Consider the following 19,648-nt stretch of genomic DNA (forward strand, 5'->3'; position numbering starts at 1 on the left):
GGACTACAATCAGCATTTCGTTAGGACACATATGACAAAAATTAGCTTGGGACTTATGCCAAACAACTGGAATATTAAAAAAAATAAGTCAAGGCCATTCTCCAGACCACTTAAAATAACGTCCTCCTGCTTGTTGGCGATTTAGAGTAATTGTCTCCTTGTTGCTTACATTCTGTGTGAAGTCCTCCGAGCAGCAGTAGTGGAAAGAAAAATAGAAAATAACGACTGAGCAGCATTTACAGCCCACTCATTGCACACAAAGGTCTAATCCATCTGACATTTGCAAGCTATTTGATATTTACACAAAATAAATGCCATGCGCAACTGCAGGTGAATGGATATGTGAAATACTTTAATTACACTGCTTCCTTGGATAAAAGATGTACTGTAATACAAAAAAAATCTAATTATGTAATTGCAATAAACGGAATATTTTTTTGGGCTGTGACGGCTCAGCCAAACAGCTTAGTTTGAAACATTCATACCAATGTTTTATTTTGGTTGAAGTTTAAGACAACTGACTCAAAATTGCATCTTTCCGTGATGTCAGAAAGTATATAGAGATCCTCCGCTCCCAGATTCAATGAAACAAAGCATTAAAGTCAAAACCACACAAGATGTCTTACTTCATTTCATTTTCAGCACGCAAACAACCAAGAACAATCAGCAACTTGCATCGTTATTATCCAATTAAATATTATACACACACAAAAAATTTTTGGGGGAGAAAAACAGGAACAACTGGGAGGTTTAAAAACAAAAAAAAGTGAAATTAATATTTGTAAAGTCTGTACAATCTGTTAGAGGCCTGATGGAGTGCTGTGTCATATGATCAAGGGATGATTTAAAATGGAATTGAGGAAGAAATGAGAGGGGGGGTGGTGGTGTTCGGAAAAAAAAAATCCTTTAAATTCAGGAAATCACATTCTCATCAATTTCAGTAGTACGACAAAAGCACGTCACTCAGTAATGAGTATCACGTTCAGCCAATCCCTTCATGCATTTTATCGACAGAAAAATATCAACGTGTACAGTCTGCTGTTTCACAAGTACACTTTGTTATTCTTCAGTATTCTCCCAATTAAAAAAAAAGAAAACAGCACTTTGGTGTCAACCTTTGTCTTTTATGTATTACATTTTCATTTAATCTGTTTTTCAACATGTAAATAAAACAAATTTTAATGTTTAATTGAACCATTTTTTCTTTTCTTTTTTTAAATATTTAAAACTCATTCACTGCCAGCCATTTTAGAACATTTCAAAATTTTCAATACCCACACGATATGTCCAATAATTCCATATAAACTGAATCTGACAAATTGCAGCATAGACTCTCTCCTTTGACAGTAGAAAATTGCAGGTTGCACAAAATTCAGCCATTAATCCCATGGACTCTCAAACTGTGTTTATTTCCTATAAAATGGGGCAATGATATCATCTACTGGCGGTTGGGCATCAGTAAAGTTATTTCCAAGTTTGACATTTGCAACTTTATAAGTTTAGCATAATTTGTACCTTTGCATAATGTTAAAGTGGCCTCACAATGTAATCAAATTACTTTCACTTTCTGCACGATTTAAAAGAGCCCGTTTAAACTTCACATTGCTTTGTTTTCACTTATCACACAGGTTTAATGGTAGATGAGCACCACCTTAAAAACAATATTGAATTTATGAGTCATAATCCCTTATATACTTCATCTTGGTCACTTAAAGATAACTACAGCATTGGGCATCATGTAGAGACGGACAACACTGTGGATGCGCAATAAAAAAAAAAAAAGTATTCCAACAGGTTCACACAATAAATAATATTTTTTAAAAAAGGTTTCATTAATATCCTGAGATCTCTTAAGTGTTTTCAGCTCTATGCTCAAATGATGAGATGAGCGACTTGTGGCGATGCATATTTGTTGAAGTAGTACAAAATTGGCATTCATATCCCGATTGGTGTTGTGATGAGAAGCGAATACTATACATCAGCGGGGAGACTCGATTTGTCGAGCGTACCACTTCACGGTGTTTGTCCCAGAGTGGTGAGGACAAATCAGAGTTGTAGACTTGATTTGAGTCCAAGATGAAAATGTTTGTGTGATTGAAGGGACTCAAGCGAGCAGTCGATTTTCAGTCGATCTCAGGCATGCACATAAACCACTTGGCCATTCGGCCTTGACTTTTCAGGTGTCTGTCCTGCGCGTTTGAGTCCAGAAGGCCGTCCGTGTAGTGACCGTAATCGCTGATGGCGTCTTCCACTCGGGTGATGTACAACCAGCTGATGGCTACACCAAAGAACTAAGGAGACAAAATGAAAGGGAGTGAAGGGACAGGAAGGCCTCTGTGCAACGTAATGAATGGAATGACCAGTCAAACTGTTGAAATGCAAAAGAGTTGAACAAGAAAGTGATGATGAGCATGAAATGCATTTCAGTAGAGATGTTTGTATATTAAAAAAAAAAAAAACCTGAGCTGAAACAAATTAAATGCAATCCCTATTAGTCACTACTCTGCTTTCAACTGTCTGTTTTATATGGAGAATTTATTTATTTATTTTTTTTAAGTTACAGTTCCTGCCGGTCGTTTTTGATTTGGATACACACAGTACACAAAATGAAAACATTGAAATGGTGGATGTGTGTGCGTACGTGTACCTGAGGAAGCAGGATGCCTAGCAGCACTGCTGCCATAATCTTGTAGTTGTCCGTTAGCCAAATGAAGAAGGCATCGGTGCAGCCTCTGATGTGGATACTGTCGATCAGGTCCAAGCGCTAACGAGGCAGCGACGTCGGAAGAACAACCAAACCAAGGGAAGAGAACATCAGACGAGCGGGACGAATGTGCTGGACACTCGGTACCATATTTTTCTTAGCTTTATTCTTTTAGTCTTTTTTTTTGTGTAGAGAATTTATTGGTCCACAAATATGATTCCTCCTCATTAAATTTGCCATTTGGTTGAGTAAGCTGCTTTTTCTGGAAATGACTAAAATGGCCTTGGTTCAAGCGCCACCTGTTTACATCAACTATCGCTTTGGCATACAATTTAATACATTTTAATGAGAGCAACATTGTTGTTTCTCAGTCCCGAAAAGTTTCAGGTCTGGTGTCACAAAATATTTTTCAAAACCAAACTAAACATTTTCATCTTTAAATGCTTGCCCAGACGTCTCTAGCACGCCTTCATGGGAACTGGCTCTACTTGCTGACCCTTTGAGTTTGGGAAAGAGTATATATATATTAAAAAAGCCAATGTTCTTCTCGCCCTGCAGGAACTGTCAGATGCTCAGTGCACTGTGCATGCACGTTGACCTGCCTCAACTCTCGCACTCTTCTCACACACTGCAGGATCTCACTAGAACTTTCCTGACACCTCTAATATGTCTGGTCCAAGATAACGGAGTGCACACTAAACTAAAAGTGCCACCAACTGGCCAAACAATTCCCTTGAAAAGTGTTTGTCGGGGAAAAAAAATAAAAATAAAAAAAAGACAGCGATGATGATGATGACATGTTGATTCGGGCAGGCTGCCGATTGAATAATACTGAGCTCTCCCCAAAAAATAAAATAAAATGTGGACAGCAAAAGATATTGAGCACATATTTCAATGAAAGTAAATATAGGTGCAGTGCTGCGAAAACACCTGAATATTAAATGGACTGACTGCATGAATGCGCACTGACTTTCTAATATTCGCCTTTGGCTGCCACTTTTAAGTGATGCTCCAACACATGCAATATTGCATCTAAAAATATAAGATGTTATTATGGCATTTATTGGTCTCATTCATCAGTCTTACCTCTTGTTCCAACACCTTGTAGCCACACAACGTGTTTGCTACTTCCTTTGGCTACACAGGAGAAAAATGAAACAAGGTAGAAAATTAGAAACATTATAAATGAATGTGACAAAATGGATAAACAGACTACACCAGCCACAAAGATTCATATCAAACATCCCCAAGATGACCTCCTACCAATCTAGCCATATGGCACAGAAGAGGAGATGAAGGGTGGAGGATTAATCTTTTTTGTTTTCGTTTTTGCAATTTGCTTCTATTGGTTTGAATCATCAGATTAGCTGCATCACTTTGAACATTACGATATGACCGAGAGAAGCGCAGGACAAAATATTGCATGAAATACATTCATCAGTAAACACAATTCCATTCCAATGATCACGCACACACCACATGAAATGTTACCCTGCTGCTAGTGTCAATTCAGATAAGAGATGAAACGAGAGAAACCCTTGTTGAAATAATTTCCAAAAGCACATAATTATGCTGTAATGGCTGTTGAAATTATTATAATGTAAGGGGGTTGTGCTTTCTTCAGCCTCTTCTCCAACTTGCACTCAATTACAATATGCATTTATTTATTTTTTTTAATATTCAACGTTTTATGATTGTGCTTACTTGAGACAAATAATCACTCATCAACTACATGATTAAAATCAAAATTCGGAACATGGATAGAAAATCTTCAAAAGCAGAAATATGGCTTGGCAGCCCACACTTGACATTTGAGTGTGAATACATTGCAAGTATTGCAATTGCCCATATTCCGCACAAGGAGTTACTTGAGCAAATTTGTGGCCCTCCAGACTCGGGGCTCATATGTGTTGATTATTTGCACAAATCAGTCGGTAGGGTGATGAATATCCGGGCAGAATGTTATCAATTCAGCATTTCAATTGGCTCCGGGTATGTCTGCACAGAGCAGCTGCGCACACGCCTTTTTGAGTCGACGTGTGCGAGGGCCAGCTTGTAGTAACAGATGGGATGAATTTCCACGTGGGGCGTGGAAATTTTGGACTTTGGACTTTCATTTATTAGGTGGCATATAATGGTAATTTGTGGTAAATCTCAGGGCTATGAAAATGGAGTTTTATTGGGAGAAAACACAAGGAAAGGAGGCGGTCATGGAAGTCATTGCCTTAAGCATACCAGACAAATTTGATAAAGTTAGAAAAGCTGAACTTTTGGACCAGCATGTGGAAAGATATGAGCAGCATACAAGCAAACAACAAGCTGCTCCGTTTTATTTTTATTTTTATGTAGCCATGTGAAGTTCTGGTGTTTATGTGGGCGAAAATTGCCTAAGAGTGCGCCTTGCATGGCAAAGGTGTATTTATTTTAAACATAATATGCCCCTTACTACAATTATAATGCTATACAATTCACAAAGTGAACCACAGATTCTGGACTTTGCAGACACATTGTAAATATACATTCAGGAAATATGAAATTATACTCTTAATGTTAATGATCTGAAATAAAACAGGGTTGTCAACTCTCTAGTACGGTAATATTCTTGAGTCAGACCTTGACTTCATTTGAACCAATTCCTTTCCTTGAGTGGGTTTGATTTCCACTCACCAATACAACATGACCACCATAAATGTCTGCAATTAGTGTCACTATAAAACATTACATGCATTCAATGCAACATATTCACTTCGGTTTTCACCGGGTACTCCGGTTTCCTCCCACATTCCAAAGACATGCATGGCAGGTTAATTGAACACTCCAAATTGTCCCTAGGTGTGATTGTGAGTGTGGTTGTTCGTCTCTGTGTGCTCTGCGATTGGCTGGCAACCAGTTCAGGGTGTACCCCGCCTCCTGCCCGAAGCCAGCTGGGATAGGCTCCAGCACCCCCGCGACCCTTGTGAGGAAAAGCGGCCAAGAAAATGGATGGATGGATGGATGGATATTCACTTCGCCAAAGTTAAGAGCGTAATGAAATAAAGAATAAATTGTCAATCTTAAACATTTCTTGATAGTAATATGTTATATGTGACCTCATTAGTCTAAACATAATATTCTGATTAATATTACATTTTTAGAATAAGAGTTATGAAGCAGAAGCCAGCCTTTTTTATCCATCTCATTTTGCCACATGTTGTCGACTGAAGAAGATATCAATGTTGCTCAGGCAATGACCAATCAGAGCTCACCTGTTTTCTGAAGCTGAGCTGTGATTGGTTGTTACCTGAGACCTGAGCAACATTGACGTCATCTTCAGTCAACAACAAGTGGCAAAATGGCCGCCCCCTGAGATGGATAAAAACAGCTGGATTTTGCTACTTAACTCATATTTCACTAACACAATATTAACCAGAATACCATATTTAGACTAGTGGGGCTGCATAGAACATATTATTTAAAAAAAAAATAATAATAATAATAATAATAATGGGGTTGAGTGAGATTAAAAATGACCAATTGTGAAAGCCGCTTGCTGTCTTTTGATACAAATAGAATTTCTGGGGGGATAGTTTTTTGTTTTGTTTGCATTAACACAACTGAAAAACAAAGAAATGTTTTTTTTTCAATTTTTTTCACATGTTTGTTTCATGTTGCTAAAAATCTGTCAACATAAATGTTACTCACCTTCATAATGCAGCAGGTATATGGCACGCCACAGGCCAGTGGACCCCGTACAGAGCAGTTGTGGTACATGTTGACTGACCAGTCTTTATACCCTTGGCCACCACAACACATAAACTTTGGAGAGAAAAGACATGACAGAAGAGGTTCAATATTCAAAAGAATGAGGAACAAACTGACTGAGAAGACAAATTGTAAATCAGAATGATTCAGATTGGGTGCCAAAAGGAGAGACAAGAAAATATATATGCAATTATGAGTTTGTGATTGTCCCGCTATGAACTGAAAAACAACATCAATAGGAAAATTTTCTGTTGACAGACATAAAATCACTGACTGGTTATTCAATGACTGGGACCTGGGTAAGTAAATCTCCTAATAAAAATAGTTAAAAAGGAAAGTCTAACCTTTTCTACAGTACTACAGAAAAAAAAAATCCTCAAATACAGTAGAACCCCGAGGTTATTTACTCAACTGTAGAGTGCACCAGACATTTAAAGCTGCATTTTGCAACAATTTGCCCCAAAATAGCTTTACAATAGCATTTTTATTTGACCATTTATGACAAACATTTTTTAATTAGTAGATTAACACCTTAGCTGTTCATAATGGGCACTCCTGCAAGCCTCTGGTTCGAATTTTCTGCCCTCGATATGACCCATGTGTGCACTGAAAGGAAACTGCAGTTTCAATTTTCAGCCACAGGTGGCAGTAGTGAATTCAACTTTCTGCGTTAGATAGCTTTGAAGTCCCTGTAAAGTGGAAAATAAACTTTTTGCGAATTTGACACTAAAGAGTAAAGAGTGTTGTTAACAAACCTGACAAATTTGAATGGTTTAAAAAAAAACAACAACAAGTACAGACGCTCCCCTACTTACGAACATTCGAGTTGCGAACAACGGTACATACGAACATTTCTGCGTGTACAGTATGTCGAAAAATGTTTGGAAAGAAATGCTGTAAGTTAGATTTTGTATTGCGCGTAGTGCTTCTTTCCGCCGCTAATACCAACGATTGGCGCTGTGAGAGCTCATTGGAGGCTGAGCAACGTGGCGAGGAGGAGGAGGAAGAAAACGCCGGTCCCCATGAAGCAGGAAATAACTTTTGGAGCCGATTCCAGCGACGACGAAGAATCTCTCATGATATAAAATCCTCCTCTTCCTCCTCCTCCATCATCTCCTTAAGCATCAAGTACATCTTCCAAAAGTAAGTTAAACTTCATTTTATTTATCTTATTACGTACATGTACATACTGTGTGTGTGTGTCTCGCTCTCTTTCTTTAACATACGTAGTACAGTACAGTACTGTACGTATTCTCTCCATTTTATTAAGTTTTTTTCAGTACAAACCAATGCAGGTTACTTGTACAAGCCTTAAACATACTTATATAAACCTTCAATATACTTATATAGGCTTTAAACATAAATTATAATACAAAATATAGCACTGAAGCAACTTACGAACAAATTCACCTTACGAACGATCGTCCGGAACGTAACTCGTTCGTAAGGTGGGGAGCGTCTGTATATAAAATGAGGCTTCAAAATCATGAGAAACAAATCCATCGTCTCCACTTTCAAGCACTGTGGGCATTATGCCCCCTTGGAAAATAAACATGTCTGACACCTTTGATATGCTTGCAAATGCCTACACATTTGAGCCCCGAAAATATATCTGCTTAAACTCTCCGCTGACTGGAATACATCCTTGTTTTGGGGATTTCCACGGCGCAACAAGAGGTGCTAGCCACAATAGATTCTGGAGGTGATGCCGTGGGTGTGTGGTGGGCTCGTCCATGCAATCACCTCCTCACTTGGTGTTGTGCAAGTGTGTCGATCCACATAAACACATTAGGAAAAGTTAACAGTTTATTAAATACAACGACACATTATTCAGCTTGTGGCTAACAATAAATGACATTTGAGCAAATACTTTCTGATAGGTTTTAGTATTACGGTAACCTGAATACAGACACATATGATAAGATGGACAACACAGAATCCTCTCAAACTGGAATGTTGACTGACAAAGTCAATACACAGCTCAGAATTTCACCTGGCAAACTTTTCCAGTTGGTCATAAATTGTGTTGGGCAGGAAAGATAGAAAAACAAGCTCTGACAGGCACGGCAGAATTAAATCAATAGATAAAAAGAAATAGACTTAGCCAATTCTAGTTTGGTTTAGAAAACGTAAAAGACAAGACAAACTAACTAGCAGCAATTGTTTTGATGAGGTTACCCACCATGAGAATATTGTCCTAAAGGGACAAACTGAGCACAAATTCACCAAATTGAATCAAGCAACAATTGTAACACCTGCTGAGTTTTTGAACACAGCAACTTGGCAGCCACACTACAAGCTCCGCTTTGTTGCCCTTTTACCAGATAAATATTTTATCCGAAGCAGGGGAAAGCGAGCTGACCAAGATGTAAGAAAGAACAAATGAGACAAAATGTCGCGGAGAAAACATTGTTCTTAAAGGACGGGAGAAAAAGAAAGGAATAAAGTCTGATTCATTTAGTCCGTTCTTTGCCAAGAGCTGTGATCAGTATGCAGACATGATGCAAATGTGCCATGAAGTTAGTTACTAAACCAAACTTTCCTCACAACTATGTTTTATTACCCCCCCCCCCCACCACACACAAAAAAAAAACAAAAAAAAAACAAAGGGGCAGTGGGGGCCAAAGCAATTTTGGCACAATTACTGTCTGTAACAGTACAAAAAACAAAGATGCTTACTGCATACAACAATGCAATCAAATACTGTAGCTCTGCTGTGAATGACGATGATGAGAAGATTGATAATCTGCTTCAGGGGAATGTACTGGCACATAAAACCCAAAGTGAAATATCTCCCTCTTCAAGCAAACACCAACAAAACCAAGATGAAGTCCCAGAAGAATAACTGGACCCAGTGTTTGTTTACTGATTGAATACGCCTCTTGCTTATTTCCATCCCCAGCCGTCCTTTCCTAGGAAATCATCCTCAGACATGCCACTGCACAAAGGGTATATCAATAAATTTTTAAGCACACTGCCAGCCCACTCGCCTGACTGATGACTGGCTGTTCAATAGCAATCGGAATGACGAACTAACTAGCCACTAATTGCCATCTTGGCAGCATGTTCGGCATGAAGATCCATGTTTTCCTTGCCTTTGTCAAGTCATTACGTCAATTGAGGACTAAAATGCATTTAAAGAAAGAAAAATCTGTTGTTACTGTCGTGACAAATTGTATGAAAAGGTGTTAATTGGTCGGGTTTGCATGACTTGTCTTAAAGACCCTGTAAAAGACCAAAAGAAAAAAAAATCTTGTAAATGTGCCACAACTTAGAGAAGAATATTTATTGTTAACAAGCCTCAAATACATCATAATAAAAAGCATTACTTTTTTTTCTCTGTACTTGTGTATAATAATATAAAATGGCTGGTATCCTTTATTATCAGAGTGAATATTATGAATGACCTAAAATTCCAAACATACCAATAAAGTGTAAATGCTTTTAAATCCAGGTTAAAAATTATGCTTTTTTTTTCCCCCCCACACTGTCCGCTCTTCAAGATTTTTTTTTGTAAACTACTTTTTATTTCTTTACGCTTTTAAATGCTGTATTTTAAATTACAGTACGTGAAGCACATCGTGTATGAAATGCACCAAGTAACTCGTCAGCTGCAGGCTGAAAAAGGTGTGCCACTGTGTTTAGTAAACATTTAACATCTGTTATGTTGGCACCCGTAAGTTAGTGAGTTCACTCACTCGCTAACAAATGTAATGAACTTTTGTTAGTGTCTCTGAACAGAGCCCACTAGCAGCTAAAAAGCTACTAGCAGCTAAAAAGCTACTAGCTGCTAAAAAGCTACTAGCTGCTAAAAAGCTACTAGCTGCTAGTAGCCGGCCAATTCGCAGTGGAGCCATTCAACTTGCAAAGATAGTCGACGGTAGAAATGGGCCACGGTTTTATCACTAGGCAACTGTGTTGAAATAACTGCGCTCTGTGCTTTTATAGGAGCGGAGGGCCGAGTCATGCCAGGGGCCAAAGTGCTAGGTGTTGTTTTAGCCACGGCAAAAAAAAAAATCTGCACAGTTGAGAAGGTGACAAGTTTAATGCTGTACAGTATTTCAACAATTCATTCTCAGTCTTTGCACATCTTTTCTGGACTTATCTTCAGACATATTTAGAAACAAATCATGAAAAAGACTTAGCGGTGTCTTTAAACTTGGTGTTTAATTCTGGATTAGTGAGCACACCAGCTTTCACCAAAACAATCATATGAAGCTGGCAAAATAGACCTACAAAATTGTTAAATTAGTCCACAATGAAAGACTAACTTCTGCAGGTCCACAGGAGAATTTTTTTTCATGCAACACAATGCCACAGACAAAGACCTAAAGCTTTGACTAAGCATGCAACTGGCGTGTGAACTGCTAGAATGTCCACCAGAGCAGTGTGTGAACAGAATGTTAATTTCACATACATTAAAAAAAAAGGTGCCTCCAGTGTTGTCATGTATAAATGTTGGAGGTCTGATAAACTGGATTTATGCTGCAAGATTTAAATGCGTAATATCAGTTCAGTAGCAATATGTAATTATTTTTGATGATCTTATTACATCTTTTATGTTCATCCATTCAATTTAACTGTGCTAACATTGATTGAACATCATCGGTGCATACGGTGGGCAAATTTCACGGACATCCTGCTGGAAGTGACAAATGGTCACACATTCCAGTCAAGGTGCAGGATTTCATATGAGATTTTTAGTCACACATGATTGAAGCTCAACTCTGATGGGAGGATATCCAATTCTGGTTTTGTTTTTTTCCCCCTGCTGTTATAATGCTTACCTGTGCTACTAGGGGAAAATAAATTGTGTCACTTCAACCATGTTTTTTAATGCTGCTTTGGGGGAGGGCATACTCTGATTTGGAAAAGTGGAAGAGAATTTTATATGAAAAATGTTACAACAAATATACATTTAACCCAAATCTAAAATGGTATTCATCAAATGGACCACTACAGATGTTCTCTCAACAGTAATGAGGATACATGCTAGTTTATTTTATTTATCATTATCTCAAAGTCTGCCAGCAAGCCACACGTCTTTTTTTAAATAAACATTAAACATCTTTACCACATTGAACGTACCTCTAACGCATCAGTAGATTTGCTATTAATCTCACTTTTAAATCAACTGATCCATTGATGAAAAAAAATATATTTGCTCAAATACTGTATATACAATAAAGACCACAAATTTATCAGAACTGCCTGAATGAAGCAATCCAAACTAAGCCTTACTATGTATTTGTAAAGGCAGATTCAGCTCTTGATCTAATTGAGACACCCCGTTTACATGTCAATCTAAAACAGTTTGCACATCCAGTTATAGTGCTAAGAAACCACTAAAACTGGCTCACAATGAATATTGATTCCTTCTTTTCCTGAGCATGTAGAAATTCTTATCCCTCACAATTTTTCAAAGTAAGTTGATGCTGACAGACAAATCAGTATGAGCACAGTTTAATGAGATAGTAATTGTCCAATTCTCAGAAGAGGACATTCTTAGCGAGGGTTACAGCCACAGGAGAAACAGACTGAGATGAAACCATGTAGCTGGACAGGCCAATTATTGTGAGCTGTAACACCCTAAAACAACTTGACAGTAAGTACATGGACAAAAAAGAACACGTTCTGCAGAATTGGGAGCGCCAATAGTGCAAGTGCAATAATGTAGCCGAACAATGTATCACTTAAAGTGATAAATGCATTCTTCCCGCCCACAATCAGGCGGCCTAGTCTGACACACTTTGAAAACCACGCTAATTAATCAAGGGTCCTGCAGCAGCAGCACATGTGCCTGAACCAACAAAAAGGCAGTGACTGCCTAGTTCTTTTAAAGTGGACGTCAACCTTAAACATTTCTTGACAATTATGTCATATGTGATCTCACTAGTCTAAACATCATATTCTGATTAATATTACATTCGTGGAATATAAATTATGAAGCAAAATCCAGCAGGTTTTTTTTTTCATCTCAGGGGACGGCCATTTCGTCACTTGTCATCTTGATGTCATCTTCAGTCAACAGCAAGTGGCAAAATGGCCGCCCCCTGAGATGGGAAAAAACAGCTGGATTTTGCTGCTTAAATCATATTCCACGAGGCCTATGCTACCTACTTCAAATTGTTATCAAATTGATCACATCACGTGTTTTTAACACGTTAAATAATTATGCATTTCAATTAGAAATGCATTGTCCTGAGCCTTTTGACAGTAAATGTCACATTTCCATTGGAATACAGAAAGAGAATAGAGTGAAATGTCACTTGAAATTAATATAGACTGGCTGTGATACAAGGTGTGATTTAGGGCTGCCGTGTGGTGTTCTGCCACTAAATATCACAAGTGGCCTAATCTCAGCCAATGGTTTTGCGGTCATGCAAAATCTGAATTGCAGATTCTCGACATCGCAGGCTATACCGAATCAAAAATTTATTTATGGGTTTGAAACAAGGGAGACACAGCTGCCCACCGGCTGCCACCAAATCATAAATTTTTACATTTTCACAATTTCATATGGACCTGTGGATGAAATAGTGAATTTACTGTACAGGGTCTTAACCACTACATACCTTCACCAAGTTTTGGTTGTTTGTTCTTTTTTTTATTGCCAAGATTAATCATAGCATTTGCAATTTATTTGATAACAGATGCTGTGAAGCAGCCTTGCCAGCCTTTTTTCCCGAAGATTTTTTTTTTAGTCTGCCTAATCTTAATGCAGGAGGAGTTGCGACCACCAGATTATTCATTTTATTGTCCTTTGATAAAAGCTGCTAATGAGATCTGCTTCAGGCCGTTTAATCGGCCAGAAGTGTGGAATACTTGGAAGCAGGTACAAAGTGATAACTACATGTAATGTTCGAAGTTTGCAAAAAGTGAAGTATAGCCAAGCAAATACCGGTTGGTGTGCAATGCTCACTGCTTAGCAGGATTGGTTGTGGTGTATTATTGTAGCCTTTGCTTCAAACACTTCTTGTTTTGATGCACAAAAAAATGTAACTGTACCTCTATCTGAACGAAGTCCATGATGTTTTTGAAGTCCAGGTCATCATAGTAGTTAACGATGCCTCTTCGTATGTTCTTGTTCAGTATATCGACTGTCTGGACAACAAAGCAAGGAAGAAATCAAACTCTTTCAAAAGTAGTGGTGTTAGCGTCATGTTTCAATCATTGCGCAAACAGATGCCAGAGTGGCATGCTTGTCTAGGTATGCCCTGGTTTGTCAAGGTGACTGACCCAATCAGGCAGAAATGGAAATGTGACAGTTTAACAGCCCACATCTGCCAGTTGCAATCTGGCGTGGCAGGATCACATCGGGCTAATGTGTCCAAACGCCCAGAAAGAGACAAGAAAGTTCCCTGTGGAAGCTTTTCATTTCATGGATAAATAACCGCAGTAACTGGTGGTTGCATTTTACTAGCATACATTACACTCAAATCTTATGTTTGACATGGATGTCAGTTTGTGGTGGGCAGCACTGTAAATGCTATTCATCATGCAGTTAACCAGAGAAAGATCGCACAAATGGAAATCCTTTTAAACAATATAAAACAATTGACTTTTTTGTAAGTGCCTACCTGGTTACGGAACACTAATGCCAAAATTCCTCCCAGCAGCTCCAGGATGAGACAGACCGCCAGTGTGTACATGAACTGTGTCGAACAAGACACAGCAATCATCAAAACATTGTGTACTTCAATATGTTGCACTGGTTCTAATACTGAAAAGGTATTCAAAGACCACGGTGAAAATTAGAGTTCACCCTACATGTACTGACATTTTTAATAACACTAGAAAAAGTTAAAAAACATTTCTTTTTTTTAAACTACCTGTGTGGGCAAAGCTCTTAGCGTACTACTTACCACCTTGAGCAGAACTAGATTATCCCTGAGTGATGCCAAGACGCCAATGAATGAAACGATGAACATGACAATTCCCAGGAGGATGAGAATCAGGGCAGGGGCCAGAAACAAGCCCTCCAGTGTCTTGTAGCGCTGCCTCTCCACCTCAGCATATATCCCAATCGCCAGGATGAAGCCGCCTATCAGCTGAAAACACAAAAGACATCCACTGGATTTAGTCTAATACGTGGTTTCATGTCTTTGTGTATGTCGGTTTGTTTCAGGGGGACATAGAGTATAAGAAAGTTTACTTTTTATTGTTTGTAGTACGTACAGTTGGGTCTCTGGAGTGCCCGCCACCCATTAAATGTGAAATTATATAACCAAGTAAATATTTCGTTATCTGCCTATTCTTGAAAAGTGAGGGAGGGTTTACATAACAGTAGGGCTAATTTACATAACGGCAACAACAACAAAGTTCAAAACAGCTTGAAAATACTGTATTACAGACGCTCCCCTACTTACGAACATTCGAGTTACGAACAACGGTACATACGAACATTTCTGCGCATACAGTATGTCGAAAAATGTTCGGAAAGAAATGCTGTAAGTTAGATTTTGTATTGCGCGTAGTGCTTCTTTCCGCCGCCAATACCGACGATTGGCGCTGTGAGAGCTCATTGGAGGCTGAGCAACGTGGCGAGGAGGAGGAGGAAGAAACGCCGGTCCCCATGAAGCAGGAAATAACTTTTGAAGACGATTCCAGCGACGACGAAGAATCTCTCATGATATAAAATCCTCCTCTTCCTCCTCCTCCATCATCTCCTTAAGCATCGAGTACATCTTCCAAAAGTAAGTTAAACTTCATTTTATTTATCTTATTACTTACATGTACATACTGTGTGTGTGTGTGTCTCGCTCTCGCTCTCTAACATACATAGTACAGTACAGTACTGTACGTATTCTCTCCATTTTATTAAGTTTTTTTCAGTACAAACCAATGCAGGTTACTTGTACAAGCCTTAAACATACTTATATAAACCTTCAATATACTTATTTGGCTTTAAACATAAATTATAATACAAAATATAGCACTGAAGCAACTTACGAACAAATTCACCTTACGAACGATCGTCCGGAACGTAACTCGTTCGTAAGGTGGGGAGCGTCTGTATATTGACAAATCATTATTTGTTGCTTGATGACTTGGGAAATATGCCGAATGTCATTTGCATCAACTATTTAACAAAATCTGAAAAACATTCTTTGCATAATAAGATTGAATGCGGTGTAATATGTCTCCTGTAAGGGCTCATCACTAAGCAGGGTCACCAGGAACAGTCAAAGATAGAACCACCAATCTGCGGAAAGGCAATATCATGCCAAAGCGAAGACGTGAGTAATGGAAACTTTTCAGACTAGAAATAACATGGAACAAATTAAGCAACGGAAATGGTTTCTCACTCCTCAGTGGACCAAACGTAATGTGTGAATTGGGTCTCCATTAAAAAGCTGGCTTTTGAGTCGTGAAGGCAAGATCCAGTCAAATTATCACCTGCATTTATAGCAAACTAAGATGGACCACAACAGCAGATATTTTGTTTCTGCTACAACAAAATAAAAGGGTTAGTTGATAAACAACTCCCACAAACCAGCGCTTTCTTAAATAGAGAAATTGCTTTTACAAACAAGAAAACGTTCACTACTAAATATCTATCCATCCATTTTCTAGAGTACTCATTAGGGTTGCAGGTGATCTGGAGCCAATGTGAGCTCGGTGGTGTATAACCTGGACACAATCCATCCAACACAAGTCAAGTAGAAAAATATAAATAATACTGTGGTTATATACCAGATTGTGCAGGTGTACAGCACTTAAACGTTGTCTTTAACATTCAAGCTGCAGATCAGCCACTGTGTCTTTAATACTGTACATTTAAAGTTTACAGTAGTTGAATCTTCCCATATAAAACTGGTCAAGTTAAGTTTTACACTTGACCTTGTCGTCCTGTGATTAGACCAGGCTGACGAATTAATAAGCCTGTCAGATGTGCCCTTTGGTCAGAAATAATAAGGAATACCTTCAGTCATAGCAAAAAATATACATACATGGCATGGGACAAAAACAAACACGTATCAGCAAGAGCTAGAACATGGGAACACAGTCTGACACACAATAAAGGAAACGATAAGCAAAATATTACAGTTAACGTGCTCATAAAAGTGGATGGTTTCTTGCCTGGTTAAAAGCCTTTATAAAGGGTATTGTAAATGAAATAGCTCATTACGAGAATGACCTCCTGTAAAATACAAAATGTCACTTGGATTCAATTTCCGCCATTAAGGAAATGATACCTGGAAAATGCCATTGCTATCACTGCGATACCATGCTCATTAGAAGACTAAACTATTTTTGTGGGTTTCAGATTTTGTCTGGTGTGAGACATGCTTCTTCCATTCTGAACACACACAGCAGCCTCCTTGGCACAATATTGTTGTCAGCCTTCTACCAATCCATCAAGTTTATAATTCAGCATGACCATGTTCGTCTGAAAGCATTTCAAAGACACACAGGAAACAATCGTTTGCATAGATCGCAAAGCAGATGCAGATTATGGAAAAATTTTATGCTTCCAACTGCAAGGGAACAATTTAGGATATTGGGCATTTTCTGTTCCAGCATGTTATCTAAATGGAGTGTGCTCACAGACATGTAGAAAAATTGTTCGTAAAAAAAATGTATGCTTTAAATACTAATGCTACTTTATTTATGGACAAAATTCACCAGTATGTAATGATGTGTATAACAAAACACTGCGGGGGCAAATGTTAACATAAGTGTTGGAAGCTTTGCTTAGGTCTGCATTTCCTGAAGGAAGTGACAATATGACCTTAAGTGCTCATTATTGTATGCCGCATCCCGCTGAGATAAACCACACTCCACAGAGACCAAGTCTGGCATCAACAAGAAGGCGAAACGTAAACAGCGGCCATTAATCTGTTTCGCCTCCATTATCAGGAAAGCATTCATTCGCCATAATATACACATTACTGCACCAGCACCACACTCCACTTCCTCCTTAAAAAGTACCTCATATAAGGACAGAACATTAAGTGTCAATCAGCCATCTGTTTCAGCAAAACAGCCAGTTAGGTTGCCCTTGAAAGAACATTGTCTTGGCACAAAACTTTTTTTTCTTTGGGTGAAAATGAAGGCATAGGGGTGCTTGTGATTTGTAATTCATTCAATTCAAAACAGAAATAATAACAAACTTTTGTTCACAAAAGAGTCTTTATTGAGCAAGTCTGTATCTTTTTTTCGTGACTTTCCTCTTCCAAAGACAATAACGTTTGATTGCCTGAGGGCAAATCTATTCAGAGAATGTCAATGCTGTTATGCAAGGGAACATAAGGCAAATATTGTGAACCCTGATGCGGACTCCTTTTCAATCAGATATGCTACCAGCAGTGAGACCAGAAGAATGTATGTTACATACGGTATGTATACATATTATCGCTACAAAATTTTAACCAATATTTATATTCTCAATATTGATCATGTAAAAAGCCATAGAAAATGATCAATAAACCACAGATTTCCACAACATTGCAAGACTGTGCTAGGTTTGCCATGATACAGCGGGAAAGCTGTATGTTCTTTTAGCACAACTGCATTAATACTTTGGTTATTATTTATTATTTGCACAATAACAACTATACCTTATTTATATAGTGCCTCATACACTTAATCATATATTCTGCCTTGAGGTTAGCACATTGTGTATGAAATGCGCTATGCAAAACATTTGTGACTGGCCTTCATTTCACTATGTTTATTAATTATGATTGTAGTTTACGGTGGCGTAGAACTGCATCCTAATCAGAGTTGTGGCTATTGTTTTGGTCAATAGCATACTATAGCATTTATTAATGTGATTAATGTTGCCTGCAATTGATTCAGTAAGGTGCAGCCACATTAGTCGTTTTGTTCAGAAGACAAAATATATATGCTTGTTCTATTATAGTCCATCTACGTGTTACTACACTTTTATTTTTATTAAAGGAAATGCTTTAACATATAATACAGTACAGTAATCTGTATGGTATTATATATTGAAAAAGCCTGTTAATAAAAACATAAGTTCATAGTGACTTACCAAACACCCTGAACAACTTTAGTTGTGACCAACTGAAACTAAAATCATATTGTAAATAGAAGACGTCGAGCGAGGTCGATATTAAAATAGTCAAAGGGCGTGTAAAAAGTTTACTTGTGTTTACACTGAACTACAAGTGATAGCGATACCAGCTAAGGTAAAGGTGTAGTAGAGGGAGTGGCCATTTTGTTGGCTGGAAAGTCATTCACTCGTTTACAATCATCGGTTTTGGCAGTAATAAACACTTTTGTCAACTTTCGCCAACTTTTGTTTGTAAACACAGCGTTACGACGACTCCCACGCAAACACACACCGTCTTTAGAAAACAAAGCAACACGCGCCCGTACAGAATTACAAAGGGGTAACAACCTGTACTCACCCACCAAACGATCGCGTAGGAGCAGAGGAGAATTTTGAGAACCACGTAGGAGAATTTGTGACAGTAGCGTGGTTCTTCATTGTTAGACATCGTGGCGGCCGGCTCTTGCTGTCCTGTCTTGTTGTGACCACTCACTTCCGCCTTGTCGTCTAGCTACACACCTAGGGGCGCGTGCACGCTATTCACGTTCATTTACACTGATGCGCGTTCACGATCAAAGCAACCCCTAAAAAAAAAAAAAACTTTAAAAAACGCAATCGTCTCGTCACTAAATCACCTCATTATTACAGGTTAACTAAATTAATATAAATATTTGAGCTATTGTTTTATGTGGGATTTAGTATTTTAAAAATGCTTGCACTATACCAATGTCAGCTTTTAAAAAGTATAATTTTTTTTTGCAAATTTGGACCAAATTTTAACATAAAAGATGATCTAGTAATGATCTAATAAAATAAAATAAATACAACTGTTAAGAGTACTTAGTACTAGTAAAATTGCTTATTTTCCTAGTATTTTTGTAATTTTAAACCAAATTATTTAAAGAACCCTGTGTACTGTGTAGAAATTTTTTACCCCTCCCCCCCCCCCCCCACACACACTATTAATTACAATGATATGCGCAACCCAAAAAAATTTCTGTCACATCAACATATATTTTTTAATATAATTGTAGGCCTAGGAATAACTAATTATATTAAATAGGTGACCACAAAATTGGGTGATTTTGTATCAAACGACCCAGAAAGTTCGGTAAAATTGAACCATTAAGTGGATCGGTCCATTTTTTATCCATAATAGGGTTACTTTTGACCGAACTGTT

The 19,648-nt window shown here is 38.1% G+C and overlaps 1 protein-coding gene across 1 annotated transcript; it reads right to left on the bottom strand.

The window, feature by feature from the left end:
- Positions 1–602: 602 nt before the first annotated feature.
- Positions 603–18,995, bottom strand: tspan15 (tetraspanin 15). The gene is made up of 8 exons (XM_077562682.1): positions 18,826–18,995; positions 14,311–14,496; positions 14,026–14,100; positions 13,454–13,549; positions 6,386–6,499; positions 3,791–3,841; positions 2,648–2,764; positions 603–2,291 (listed from the first exon to the last, which is right to left on the bottom strand). Exons 1-8 carry the CDS (start codon positions 18,913–18,915, stop codon positions 2,124–2,126), a joined length of 897 nt encoding a protein of 298 aa, XP_077418808.1. The 5' UTR covers positions 18,916–18,995; the 3' UTR covers positions 603–2,123.
- Between the last annotated feature and the right edge of the window lie 653 nt (positions 18,996–19,648).

This window comes from Vanacampus margaritifer, chromosome 4, assembly GCF_051991255.1.
Source record: "Vanacampus margaritifer isolate UIUO_Vmar chromosome 4, RoL_Vmar_1.0, whole genome shotgun sequence".
Taxonomy (NCBI): domain Eukaryota; kingdom Metazoa; phylum Chordata; class Actinopteri; order Syngnathiformes; family Syngnathidae; genus Vanacampus; species Vanacampus margaritifer.

Bases quoted from the DNA above. Each gene is read 5' to 3' on its own strand.
- tspan15 (XM_077562682.1), bottom strand. From the start codon at position 18,915: ATGTCTAACAATGAAGAACCACGCTACTGTCACAAATTCTCCTACGTG. The intron at 14,497-18,825 runs GTGAGTACAGGT...TTGTGTTTTCAG, and splicing joins CCTACGCGATCGTTTGGTGG to CTGATAGGCGGCTTCATCCT. The intron at 2,765-3,790 runs GTAAGACTGATG...CTGCCTCGTTAG, and splicing joins ACAAGGTGTTGGAACAAGAG to CGCTTGGACCTGATCGACAG.